Source organism: Globicephala melas, chromosome 12, assembly GCF_963455315.2.
Source record: "Globicephala melas chromosome 12, mGloMel1.2, whole genome shotgun sequence".
In the NCBI taxonomy this organism is placed as follows: Eukaryota; Metazoa; Chordata; class Mammalia; order Artiodactyla; family Delphinidae; genus Globicephala; species Globicephala melas.
In genome coordinates, this window is record NC_083325.1 from 55,805,764 (window position 1) to 55,818,658 (window position 12,895).

Sequence of the window (12,895 nt, forward strand, 5' to 3'; positions counted from 1 at the left end):
GACAACAACAAAACATTGCTTAAAGAAATTAAAGCCCTAAATAAGTGGAGACATGTATAACTTGCTTATAGCATCAGAAGAGTCAATATTGTTAAACAGGCAATTCTCCTCAAGTGGATCAATACCTTCAACAGAATTCTTGTAAAAATCCCAGGATATTTTCATAGAAATTGGCAAACTGACCCTAAAGTTTATTTATATATATATACATATATATATAGCATTATGTGTGGATTACTATAATCATATAATTGAATCATGATTCATACAAATTATATGATTATAGTAATCCACACATAACACCACACTGACATATAGCTCAACAGAATAGAATGAGAGTCCAACAAAAGACCAACACAGCTAAGGTCAATTCATTTTTGACAATGTGTCAAGGCAATTCAATCAGGAAAGGATAGGCTTTTCAACAAATGGTGCCAGAATTGGATATCCACATACAAAAAAAGAAAAATTTAGACCTCTAACTCACATCATATACAAAAGTTAACTCCTAAATGTAAGAGCTAAAACATAGAATAAAATCTTGGTGACATTGGGTTAGGCAAAAATTTCTTAGATATAACACCAAAAGTATCATCCATAATGGAAAAAAATTTTATAAATTGAACTTTATCAAAATTTAAAAGTTTGCTTTTCAACAGACACCGTTAAGAAAATGAAAATTCAAATCACAAACCGGGAGAAATTATTTACAAAACATATCTCCAACATAGGAATTATATCTAGAATAGACAAAAACTCTTATAACTCAATAATGAAAAGACAAACAACCCAATAAAAGACAGACAAAAGATTTGAATGGACAATTCACCGAAGAAGATATCTGAATATCTAATAAGCACTAGAAAAGCTACTCAGCATCATTCAGGCAGTTCATTGTATGTCAAATACTTTAAAAAAAAAAGCTGTAAAATTTAAAAAAACTAATTGGTCACCTTTGGGAGTTGTTAGAGCATCAATTCATTATTCTAAAGACTAGCAGAAAAAGGAAAAGAGTCCAGGAATATTACCTGGTCTTTTCTATGTGAATTGTGCTTTAGGAAAACCAAAAAGTCGATGGAAAAAGGGGGTTTTTAAGAATGACAGTTATAAATACAGAAGGAATAATTGAATTAGAAAACCCTTGTTGAGTAATCCTTAATACAATAATAAATCTAGACAAGGAGCATCAACAGAGGCTAAAACCGTTAGGTTAGAGGCTGATGTGGCATTTTGTAATGGATGGACCAGGCTGACCACATCTGAAATCACCAGTAAAATTAACATCAGTAAAAGTGGAACAACCAGACATTATGTACTTTCTCTCTTGTGATACAATAGTATATAGTACCACCTACAATCTATTTTTGCAAAAAGAAAAAAATTGCATCTTAATATTACCAAGCTTCTAGATCTAATTGTCAGGGGGGACTGAAGAACTTGTGAAAGGATTCCTTGAGGATGGAATTAGCCAAATCCTGTGGGAGATTCTATAGATCAATAAATATCAAAAAAGGGAGTGGGTAATTGGTAAGAAATTTAAAAGATACATTGATCGAATGTAATGTATGGACCTTGTTTGGATCTCGATTCAAACCAACCAACCATAAAAATATCTTTCAGAGATAAATGTGGACATTTGAACACAGACGAGGTGTTAGATGATGCAGAGTTTCTATTATTACTCTTGTTAGGTGTACTAATGGTACTATGGTTATGCTCTTTTTAAAAGTGGTTACCTGTTGGGTATACATACTGAGGTATTTACAAGTTAAATTAAACCATAGCTGGGGTTTCCTTTAAAATATTCTGGTGACAGTGCTAGGGTAGGGGAGAATGTTGTGGGAACGAGATAGATGAAATAACGTTGACAATTCTTGAAAGTAGTGATGGATGGATACAGGGTGGTTAAATATACTATTTTCTCTATTTTGGGTATGTTTGAAATTTTCCATAACAAAGAACTGGAGTTTTGTTTTGTTGAATTTTAAATGGGCTGTGTTCACCCAGATCACAGCCCTCAGGCTGACTTCAACATGAGTATTCCCTACCTTGATCCACACAGTCAACGTAGGTCACAAATGAGAGAAATGAGTCAGGGGTTAAGAAAACAGCAAAGCAAGCAGCTGGTACCCACCTCTGCGAGGATTAATGGAGAGTGGTAGGACCACGGCAAACGAAAGATCACCTGCCCATCCAAAGGGGGCAGCCAATGTTGCCATGTGGGAATAAGGGCCCGAGATGGCCAAGTCTTCTAATTTTTCATTAGAAACTTGAAATCTAGGCATTTCAGTAAAACCTCCCAATATGCAGGCAAACGATTTTTAAAAATTTAAACACTTGCAAGTCAGTGCTAGAAAGCCAAACAAAACCTGTCTGGAGGCTGGATTTGTTCCACAGACTGTTGTTTTGTGATCTCTGACGCCACACCATGTAATGCATTATATAGTAATGCATTAATAATTGGCTGACATTCTTAACAGTTGAATCACACGGCCAGGACAACTGAGGTTGTGCATATCCGAAATGCCCAGATCCTTTATATGCAAACAGCTGTCAAGCCAGGCACGCCCCACACTGAACTCAGAACTGAACACAGGCTTACAGTTATCTCCATCAAATTGCATCTTGTCATTTGTCAGAAATATTTGTCCCTGGATTGGCTCCACTCTTCCTCGAAATTCTACTGAATTTGCACTCCCTTCCAGCTTTGTATCACACACAGTTTTAATAAGCCCATCCAAAGCCATCTACAAAGCTAATGTCAACCTGTGTGCATAGTTCAATAGAGTTCAATGGATTTCAACGGGTAGGTAGGTCAGGCTTGTCTCCAGCTAGACGTCTACAGCTGTTCAGCTATAACTTCAACCTACCTTCTGGGTTCATCCACCTCATATTTACCCGTCTTCCTCCTTAAAGCCACCATACATTGCATATAGGCCTAATCCACTAGTTTTGTGGTGATAGGAATGTCACCTCCTTACACCTGTATATGGAGTACTTTATGGTTATTATAGCATGTTCCCATAATTTTCTGATTTGATCTTTATCACCCATCACACCCTTTAAAAATCCTATCAACCTCACATTAAGACATTGATCTACAAATCTGCCAGTGGTCTATTTGTTTGTTTATAATCCACTAATAATCTATCTGGTGATTTCCAGATTAAATAGAGCAAGGGCAACTATTGATAATTTAGCTTCTTACCTTCCCACTTGACCGTCTCACCAAAAAAGAGTTCCCCAAACCACCACCATTCCAGCAATAACCTATAGGGACAGAAACAATATTTAAGAGGAAGAATGTTCTAACCATGAGAGTTGACAGAAAGTGGAATGCATCATCTTGTGAAGAAATGACATTTTGATGCTAGAACTTTTCAAATAGGAGCTAGGGTTTTGCAGAAGGGACTCCAACATGGATAGGGAGTTGGGCAGAATGACCTTTCATTCATGCATTTCTGTCCACGTGAGGAAACTGCTCCGTGCTCAGCTCTTGGCTGAGCTCTTGGAAATATCTTACCAGTTCTTGCAGTGATAACCTCTTAAGGTTAAAAACATACACTTGGCAAGGGTGACTGTTTTTATGCTTTGTACATTTTAAAATTAATTCCCTTATAAAAAGCAGTTTTCAGCAAATGTGTTTAAAATGCCAACCTTTTCTCCATTGTTCAAAATTGGGAAGAATCCATATAACGGAATATTATTCAGCCGTAAAAAAGAAATGAAGCACCAATACAAGGTAGGATGTGGATGAATCTTGAAAACATTAGGATAACTGAAAGAAGCCAGTCACAAAAGACTGCATATTACATGATTCCATTCATATGAAAGTCCAGAATAGGTAAATGTAGATACAGAAAGTAGATTAGTGGTTATTTAGGGGTAGGGTGAGGTGATAGCTAAAGGATACAGGATTTTCTATTGAGTTGATGAAAATGTTCTAAAATTGACTGTGGTGATGGTTGCACATATCTGTAAATGTACTAAAATTCGTTGAATTGTACATTTTAAATGGGTGAATTGTAGGGTATATAAATTATATCTCGATAAACCTGTTTTTTTAAAAAAATTAAGCAAACTTTTTTTGGTGGGGGTTGGGGATAGATGTTTGCTTCCAGGCTGGCTAGAATTCTAAAGGGGAGCACTCAACCATCTGCTGAGGATGAGCCTGTGAGCGAAAAGATCCGGTTCAGCGAGGAACTGGCAGCCAGGTTGGGTGAGGTGGAAGGATTTTCTCACATTTCAGGAGGCATGGGGCTCCCCTTTCGGAATCTGGGGCTGGGATTAGCAGCCGAGGAGACAGACAAGAGCTCCACCTTCCACCCACTACCTCCGAGCTTTCTAGGTCTTGCTTCTCACCGCTCCTGGTAGTATTTCCATCCCAGGAGTTAACTCCTAGCACGCCCATAAAAACAGCTGAAACCACTCTTTCGGGAGAACACGTCCGGGAGGCCTCTCATCCCAACTAAGCTTGCTCCCTACTTCACCCCACCTCCTGAGGATGTGGGGCATCCGTCCACCCCCTGACAAAGCGGCCCCCCTGCCTCAGAATGTTCGCGTGCTGGAAGATTTCAAAACCCAGCTGGCATATTTCCTGCTCCCCGGGGGTACTTCTGAACCTGGGGTGTGCAGCAGGCCGGAAAGGATATCCCTAGAAAACGTCTGTTCTCCCGTCTGCCAGCGAATTCCACCACTCCTGACTGACACCGGGGAGCAGGGGCACAGATAGGGGGAGGGAAACGCCCAGGCACTTTTCCCAAACTGCAAATCCGCCCAGGGAGGCCTGGAGGCCTGGGTAAGGGAGAGGGGCCCGCGGTCTAGGGGTTCTGCAGATCGGGGGAAGGCAGCAACGACCAGTTATCAGCATTGAGTTGGCCAAAAAGTTCGTTCGGGTTTTCGTTCGCGGTTTTGGTAACGATGTTACGGAAGAACCCGAACGAACTTTTTGGCCAACCCATAGTTAAAAAGGAGGAGAGCGACTGCTTCACTTGAGGCCCTGCGCTGGGCCTCGGGCCCCAGCTCGCGGGAGCGGTCGCCCCGCTCGGGCCCCGACAGCCAGCGCTCACCACGCCGCTCCCGGCCCTGGGTGAGGGGCAGCAGCAGGGAACCGGCGCCGGGAACTCGGGCACGCCCCGTAGAGAGGGAGCCTGGAATTTTCGATGACGAGGCCCAGGTAGGGTCCCATCACCGGTGCAGCGCCCCGGGACTTCCCGTCCTCATCCCCGGTACCGGGACCCGGGACTGCCGTTAAAGGAAATGCCTAGGAAGAGGGAGCAGCAGGTAAACGTACGGGTTCGGGCGGCTGGACGGTGCACTGCGCGGGGGCAACAAGTAGCTTGGAAAGCGAGTGAGGCGCCAAGGAGAGCGGCTTCCTGCCTGCAGCGAAGCAGGACGTGCAAGCAGAGCAGTGAGAGACAGGAACTGAGGAGACTAAAGACAGACTGACTCGTTCCCTTGAGCAAGGGGGTAAAAGGGGGGTGCGGGTATCCAAAAGGGTCATGCTCCAGGTGAGGCTCGAACTCACAACCTCGGCATTGCTCTGCATGTACTGCTGTATAAGTACCGCGCGCTAACCGATTGCGCCACTGGAGCTCCGCTTACCCCGCCTCGCGATGGCTCTATCAGGGTTCACCCGGGCCCTGTGCGGGCCTTCGCGGAGCATGCGCACCCGCGGCTTGCGGCTAGGCGAGAACGAACCGGGGCCCCGAGACCCCGCAGCTTCCGGTCCGGCGGTCCCCGGCCTAGTGTAGGAGGGAAGGCTGCTAGGTCTCCCTCCGGGAGGGCGGGGCCCTTTGGCGGGACCTTGAAAAGAGCACAGCCCGCCTCCCTGGGTAGCGCGGGAGGAGGAGCCCGGGCGCTGCGGTCTGAAACCACCTCCGCGCCCTCAGTGTGGAGTTTCGCCTCCCAGCAGCAGGCCCCGCGAGAAGCAGGCCTAGTCCGGGAACCGGGCTGCGGCCGGCGGGCAGGCCTTGTTCCGAGGGGTGGGGCCGAGCGGGGAGATGCCCTGGACTGTCGCCTCTGACCCGCGCCCCCGCGTGACCGGTGAGCTGGAGGAGCCCACGCCCCTACCCCCCGCGCCGCCCTGGAAGTCGGCAGGAGCGGGAAAACCCGTGAATGAGCAAAGCCCGCGCCTGCCGGTGGGGCAGCCAGGGAGCGCCTGGGCCGGAGTGGCGACCGAGCTTCCAAGACCGGACCGGGCAGAGATTTAACCGTCAGACCCTTGTCCTGACCCGAAGGCTTTCTCCTGCCCCTTCTTACATCCTGAGCGGGGTGCTCGGATCGTGTCCAACCACGGGCATTCTGGGGACACGGTGATAGCCCAGGCCTTCAAGAGGGTGCAAGCTAAGCTCCACGTGTTTTGTTGGGCCACGACGTGTATGTTTTGTTTAATTTTAAAGCGAGTTCCTAATATTTAAAAACAAGAGGTCCCCTACAAATATCTGGATATCCATTTCTTTTTTTAAAACCAGAAAGTGTAAACCGTACCCAGGGCCGAATTATGACTGTCCTGTGCCTTACACACTTTTGTCTTCGTGGGCCACTTTGTCCATCAAAACAACAAAAATTTTTTAAAATTATATTTTGCTACTACAAACCACAAATATAATCCAGGCTGGATTTATTGTTACATTCATTATTATATTTATGATTTCAAAAAAAAATTAAAATGTAAACATTTGGGGGGCTCTAGGCACTGTGCCTACTGCCCTTGACTGATAACTCTGCTAGGAACCTGCATCCCTCTGGGAGGGTAGCTGTAGCCTCCTCCACAAAATGCCCCCCTCCCCCCTCCCTCTCTTCCTCTGGCGTTGCATCAGTCGATTGTCTCCTGGGCCTCTGTTGGCATGTTGGTCACCCTGTTCCGGTGACCTCTGCTTTCCTGGGAGAGCCAGAAGAGTAAACAACAGAGCACCATGTCAATAGATTTCAGAACCAGTATGAGCAAGTGATGGGGGCAGAATAAAGATCATGCATAATCACCTTGATGGTGACTAACCCACATTAACAGGTTGTGTTCAGGTGATGAGGTCGAGAGTACGATTGTAGAAGAGCCTTGAAATTGGAGCAGAAGAGATTAGAGAGATCAGACAGATGATGAGACAAGCACAGGTTCTGTTTAAGGCAGAGGCCTCCTGCAGGTGTTTTCAGGAAGTTCATTGCTTTGTACAGACTGGTTGTGCACCCAGAGAAAGGAGATAGGCGAGCCTCTCCTGGTGGTTTGTAAACTGTGAGAGACACACATCCAGAGCAAGAGCTCAGAAGGGGGATGGTCAACACCCTTGCAAGATCCCATCAGGTACTAGGCAGATGGTGGGATGCAGAGCTGTTTACAACACACCAGGATTAGGGCTCCTTGGAGCGTGCTTTGGCAAGTCCTTGGTAAATCAAGGGCAGCAGAGAGTGAGCCTTTGAAATAAGTCCCTCCCAAAAGATGGAACAAGTTCCAAAAGTAAATGCATGATTTGCCCCCAGGTGGGAATAATTTTTCCCCCTAAATTGAAAGGGGTTAATTTCCTGAAAGACAAGAAAGTAAGTTGTAGACTCATACACAGCGTCTTCTCAAATCCAGTAGCATCTGCCGAGTCTGCTCTTTCTCCCTCCTGAATCCCTCAGGTAGAATCTGCCTGGTGAACTATAAGCAGCAAAAATGGCCCCTGAAAAAAAAAAAAAAAAATGGCCCCTGGTGGTCCAGCTTCCCTTCCCACTCTCCGCTTTCATGGACTTACTCCTTAACAGTATTGTTTCAGCAGATACTGACTGACCCTGGTTGCATGGGAAGGGAAGGCAGCATCTGATACAGCCTTTGGGAACTAAAATAGCTTAGTCCCCAAGGAAATTGGGGCTCTAAGGGAGGAGTGAGGGCAATGTTGAACCTAGAGGGGGCAGTGTCAGAATCTCTGCCACCAGAGAGATTTTTCAGCAAGAACAAGTATACTGAGAACTTCAAATCACTTAACCTCATACACACTCACCCTGAAGAGCAAAGAACTAAGAGTGAGTCTGAGGCCCTCCCTGGCTCTGTGACCTTAAGTAAATCTCTTACCCTTTCTGGGCCTCAGTTTCCTCATTTATAAACTGAGGGATCTAGACCAGATAAGAGCTTTCTAGCTTAACTGGAGAATGCCTTTTACCATGTATACTCTTGATAACAACTTGCAATTATTTAAGCATTTAATAATTTGTGTGATGTGTAATAAAGAAGTGATTTTTAAAATAAAACCTATTTTAGATATATGTATAATGTTAAAATAATCTTGAGTAATACCCATACTGTAATAAGACTAGTCTCAACCTTCTTCCATTTACCATGTAATGCAAAATGTTTAATTTACTTTAATTATGTAAGGGAAAAGCATGCTTTGTTAACAATAACTTTTAAAAGAACATATATCATATTGGTCTTAGGACAAATGTATATTAAAATGTATGAAATTTAATGACTCATTGTAGCATCAAAAATAGACACAAACTGCTTTCCTAAACGAATGTTTAGAATTTGTGCTTTTTGCACTTTAAAAAACTGGTTTATTTTTATTCCTTTCATGGTTTTGTGTCTAAATGATGAGCTAAAACAGAAGGGTTCTGGCTGCTATATGTAAGCACCATTCTGCAAATAACATGAAGAGGGTATGGTTGGTCTTCATCCCTAATAACGAAAGACCAAATTGGATATAATGATCACTATATTTTCTCTTTTGGGCTTTTGTTTCTGACATACAAGATATTTTGATTAGCAGAATGCAATTTGCACGTTTAGTAAATGAATATCATCTTGAACCAAATTTGTAGAATTTTCAGTATATGGTCTTCTTTTACTTTATTTCAGCAAACTTTTTATGTGTTTAGCCAGCATTCCATTATGGCTGTATATGAAGCAGTATATGACTTTTAAAAGTTGCTGTAGAGGAGTCACAAGTCACCTACGACCCACCTCTTCAGCTGAGTCATACGCACACTTCTTGTATGCAGGGACCACTGCAGGTGCTGGTCAACAGGCACTGAGACGCTCCCCAAGTGATCGCATGTTGATGGGGCAAGAGGTTGTCTGAAGAATTATTTTAATTATTACTTTTCTAAGTAGAAATTGAAAAGATACTCTGCCACCTGTAACAGTGAAGACCATCTTGAATGTCTTTCAGAACTCCTAGGATTTGGCAATGTCTAAGATCCCTTCCTATCCTAATAGTCCATGATCCTCACCAGCACCACGTGGAGAAATGACCCTTTATTTTTCCTTAGGAGGAGAAAGATGCGTAGGTCTTAAGGCCCAAACTCTAGGAAAGTATGATGCAGATTTGAACCAATTACACATAGGAGTGGAACATGATGATACTTTGGGAATCACAGATTCCCTTCACTCTGGACTGAAGCTGAAATGAGGACATGGTGAGAGCCTGTCAGAGGAGAAAAAGTCTTAAAGATTGGTAACGTTCAGTGTTGAGGAGAGTGTGAGGAAATGGACACTGTTCAGGGTTTTTGTTTGTTTGTTTTTAAGTCAGTTTAGTAGAATCTATCAAATATATGACCTTTTACCCAGCAGTTCCACTTCTAGGAATCTCTCCTACAGAGACACTGTACGTGGGAACAAGTATACCGTAGGAACAAATAGACTGTATTTCATCAAACCTAAGTGGCCATGACCTGTAAAATGTGCCATCACTTTACGTAGCGATAAGAAAGATGCTGCCGTCTTAACAATGACACTGTGCTTGCATGTCAGACTTACTTTATGCTTATTAAAAGAGCTCTTTTAGACAGACTCAGATGTACATTTTTAAAATCACATATTACCCTTGAGAACTATTGCTTTTGGTTCGGCTCTTTCAGCCTCAGTTTCTGCCACCTCCAAACCGGCCAGCGCTGCAAGGGGGAATCAGGCCGCCACGCTCACCTCAGTGCCCTTGTCTTCTCCCTGAATCTTGTGGCTTCTCCACACCTGGGCTGTCTTCAAGCAAGTTTGTTTGTGTGTATTTATTGTGTCTCTGGCGACTATCCGTGGGAATACTATTGTCTACGTGACCACACACTTCATCCTCCCAACAGGGACATTTCTGAGAGAGAGGGGCGTAGGGGTGGGTGGCTGTAATAATACGGGCTCAACGGGCACGACTAGTGACTACAGCGGACCGCCGGGAGCACGGGACTGCCCTAACCACAGCCCCCTTCGTACCGCTATCAGCACATGAAACATAAACAGGAACCACTCCCAGTTAAACGTCGTTTAATTATGAGGACGTTGACGGGGTGTGCGCCTGTTGTGAACTTGGTGCTTCTTCAGCTCCAAGTACACCGTCTCTGCCCTGCCCTGCGATCGTGCCAGCCAGCACCACGCTCGCGCCGCGTCAGGGGGAGGCGTCCGCAGAACACTGAAGGGCCTTCTCCCCCTCTTGCCAGGGCTTTGCTTCCGGCTTCTACTGCACAGCTGCCGCTTCCGGTCAGGCTCGGCCATCACCGTTTCCTGCTCGCCAGCCCCAGCCTGCAGCTCCTCAGCAAACTTCTCCCGCCACGCCCCCACCCGTGAGTTCTGAGCCTCAGCTGTGGCAGGGAGCGAGTTTATCCTTCCGTGGGTTTTCTGTGTCACCTCTGGAGGTAGTGGCTGCTCCCTTTATCCGTTATTCCTGTGTCCCTTAGAGTCCCGTTGACCCCTCTTAGTAGGTAGTCCCCGTTAACTGGTTGTCAACAGTTCTTCATGTTGAATTTTCCCTGTTCAAAGTACTGGTGTGGTTTCCGCTTCCTGACTGGATCCTGGCTGGATCCTAATTATTTCTTTCACTTGTCATATGAGAACAAAATCTTTCAAAGAATATGGAGAACATGGGGGTAGGTGGGTAAAAAATAACGCACTTACACAGCACTTACCATGTGCCCGGCACGGTTCTAAGAACTTTACACCTTATTAACTAATTTAATCCTCATGCCAACCCTATGAAGTAAGTAGTAGTAGTATTTTCTTTTACAGATGAGGAAACTGAGGCACAGTGGGGTTACCTAAGTAAGTGGTAGGACCAGTTTTCAAATACAGATGGTAAGACTCAGGAGTCCATGCCCTTCCAGAGTACAGTGCTCAGTTCGCCTTGGAGAAAGAGACCCATGAGGGGTCACCCTCAAGAGAGGCACTAATCAGGGCTCACAGAGACCCCACATGATGGTGGCCAAAGTGTTCTAACTTGAAATATGGGAAAGACCAGATAGAACTACGACCCCTAGAGAGATGAAAACTGGGATCCAGGTATGCTGGGGCACCCAAATAAATGCCCAAAGCCCTCCTGCTGAGAAGATGGGGTACAGGATGACAGGTCTTAGAGACTAAGCACAGATAATGATGGGGTCTTCCCTTTGAGAGGAGGAAGGAAGAGTCTTAGCAGAGGCACCTATGGAACTCTGGAGTTTCAGTAACATTCAGGGCTGTCCTTAGGTCAAAATTTTGGAGTGAGTAGGAAAACTCACCCTGTGCGGTTGAAGAAAGATAAGGAACTGGAGTAAAACAACCTTTGTTCATATCTCTGTTTAGCCAACAACTGACTGAGTGGCTTCAATAATATTTCTTTACATGTATACACCGCAGTTGCTTAGCCGTTCTCCTATTAATGGACATCTTGGGTTATTTCCTGTTTGGAGCTATTATAAACAAAGCTGCTAGGAGCACTCTTATACAAGTCCTTTTGTTTTAATTTCTTTTCAGTAAATACAGGAGTGGGACTGCTGGGTAGTGCAGCCAAAGAAAAAGTGTACAATTCAGTGGCATTAAGTACATTTATATTGTTGTGCAACTGTTACCACTATCCATCTCTAGAACTTTTTCATCATCCCAAACTGAAAATCAGTACCAATTAAGCAATAAACTCTCCATCCCCCTTCCCTCAGCCTCTGGTAACCTTTATTCTACTTTCTGTTTCTACAAGTTTGACTATTCTAGGTACCTCATATAAGTGGAATAATCCAGCGTTTATCCTTTTGTGTCTGGCTTATTTCAGGTAGCATAATGTTTTCAAGGTTTATCCATGTTGCAGCATGTGTCAAAATTTCATTCCTTTTCTATTGTATGCATACACCACATTTTTTTTATCCATTCATCAGTCAATAGACACTTAGGTTGCTTCCGTCTTTTGGCTATTGTGAATTATGCTGCTATGAAGATGGGTGCACAAATATCTGTTCAAGGTCGTGCTTTCACTTCTCTTGGATATATACCCAGAAGTGGATTGCCACATCATATGGTGATTCTGTTTAATTTTTTGAGGAACCATCATACTGCGTTTCACAACAGCTGCACTGTTTTACACTCCCACCAGTAAAGCACAAGGATTCCAATTTATCCACATCTTTACCAACACTTATTTTCAGTTTGTTTGGGGTTCTTTTTAGTAATAGTCATCCTAACAGGTGTGAAGTACTATCTCATTGTGGTTTTTATCTTCATTTTCTTAATAATTAGTGATGTTGAGCATCTTTTCATGTGCTTATTGACCGTTCGTGTATCTTCTTTGGGTAAATGTCTATTCAAAATCTTTTGCCCAATTTTAATTAAGCTGCTTGTTTTTTTGTTGTTGAATTTTATGAGTTCTTTGTATATTCTGAATACTAATCCCTTACTAGATATATTATTTACAAATATTTGACCCATTTTGTGGGTTGCCTTTTCAGTCTCTTGACAGTGTCCTTTGGTGCACAAAAGTTTTTAATTTTGATGAAGTTCTATGTTTAGTTTTGTAAGAAACTGCCAAACCCTTATTTCCAAAGTAGTTTTGCCATTTTATACTCCCACCAGCAATGCTGATCATTCCAATTGCTCTGTATCCTTGTCAACACTTGGTGTTCGCAGTCTTTTTAATTTTAGGCATTCTACTGGGTGTGTAATAGTATCTCCTTGTAGGTTTAACTTATATATCCC

General features: G+C 43.8%; 1 protein-coding gene, 1 long non-coding RNA gene and 1 other non-coding gene across 6 annotated transcripts in view; 1 reads left to right on the forward strand and 2 right to left on the reverse strand.

Annotated features, from left to right (window-relative positions):
• LOC115854073 (uncharacterized) overlaps positions 1-5,966 on the reverse strand; it is a 169,026-nt gene extending 163,060 nt beyond the window's left edge. For 3 of the 4 annotated variants that reach the window (XR_009566304.1, XR_009566306.1, XR_009566303.1), the window contains exons 1-2: positions 5,605-5,966; positions 3,209-3,270 (exon numbers count right to left, since the gene is read on the reverse strand). This is a non-coding gene — a long non-coding RNA (uncharacterized lncRNA). Of the gene's footprint in view, positions 1-3,208; positions 3,271-5,293; positions 5,411-5,604 lie in introns of those variants that run through there. The other variant, XR_009566307.1, reaches the window with a different exon arrangement.
• HAAO (3-hydroxyanthranilate 3,4-dioxygenase) overlaps positions 5,088-12,895 on the forward strand; it is a 28,039-nt gene continuing 20,231 nt past the window's right edge. The window contains exon 1 of the mRNA XM_060309942.2: positions 5,088-5,176. Coding sequence (XP_060165925.1) covers positions 5,163-5,176 — 14 coding nt within the window. The 5' untranslated portion in view covers positions 5,088-5,162. The remainder of the gene's footprint in view (positions 5,177-12,895) is intronic.
• On the reverse strand, positions 5,503-5,595 carry TRNAI-UAU (transfer RNA isoleucine (anticodon UAU)). The gene is given in 2 exon segments: positions 5,503-5,538; positions 5,558-5,595. It is a non-coding gene; the product is annotated as a tRNA-Ile (tRNA).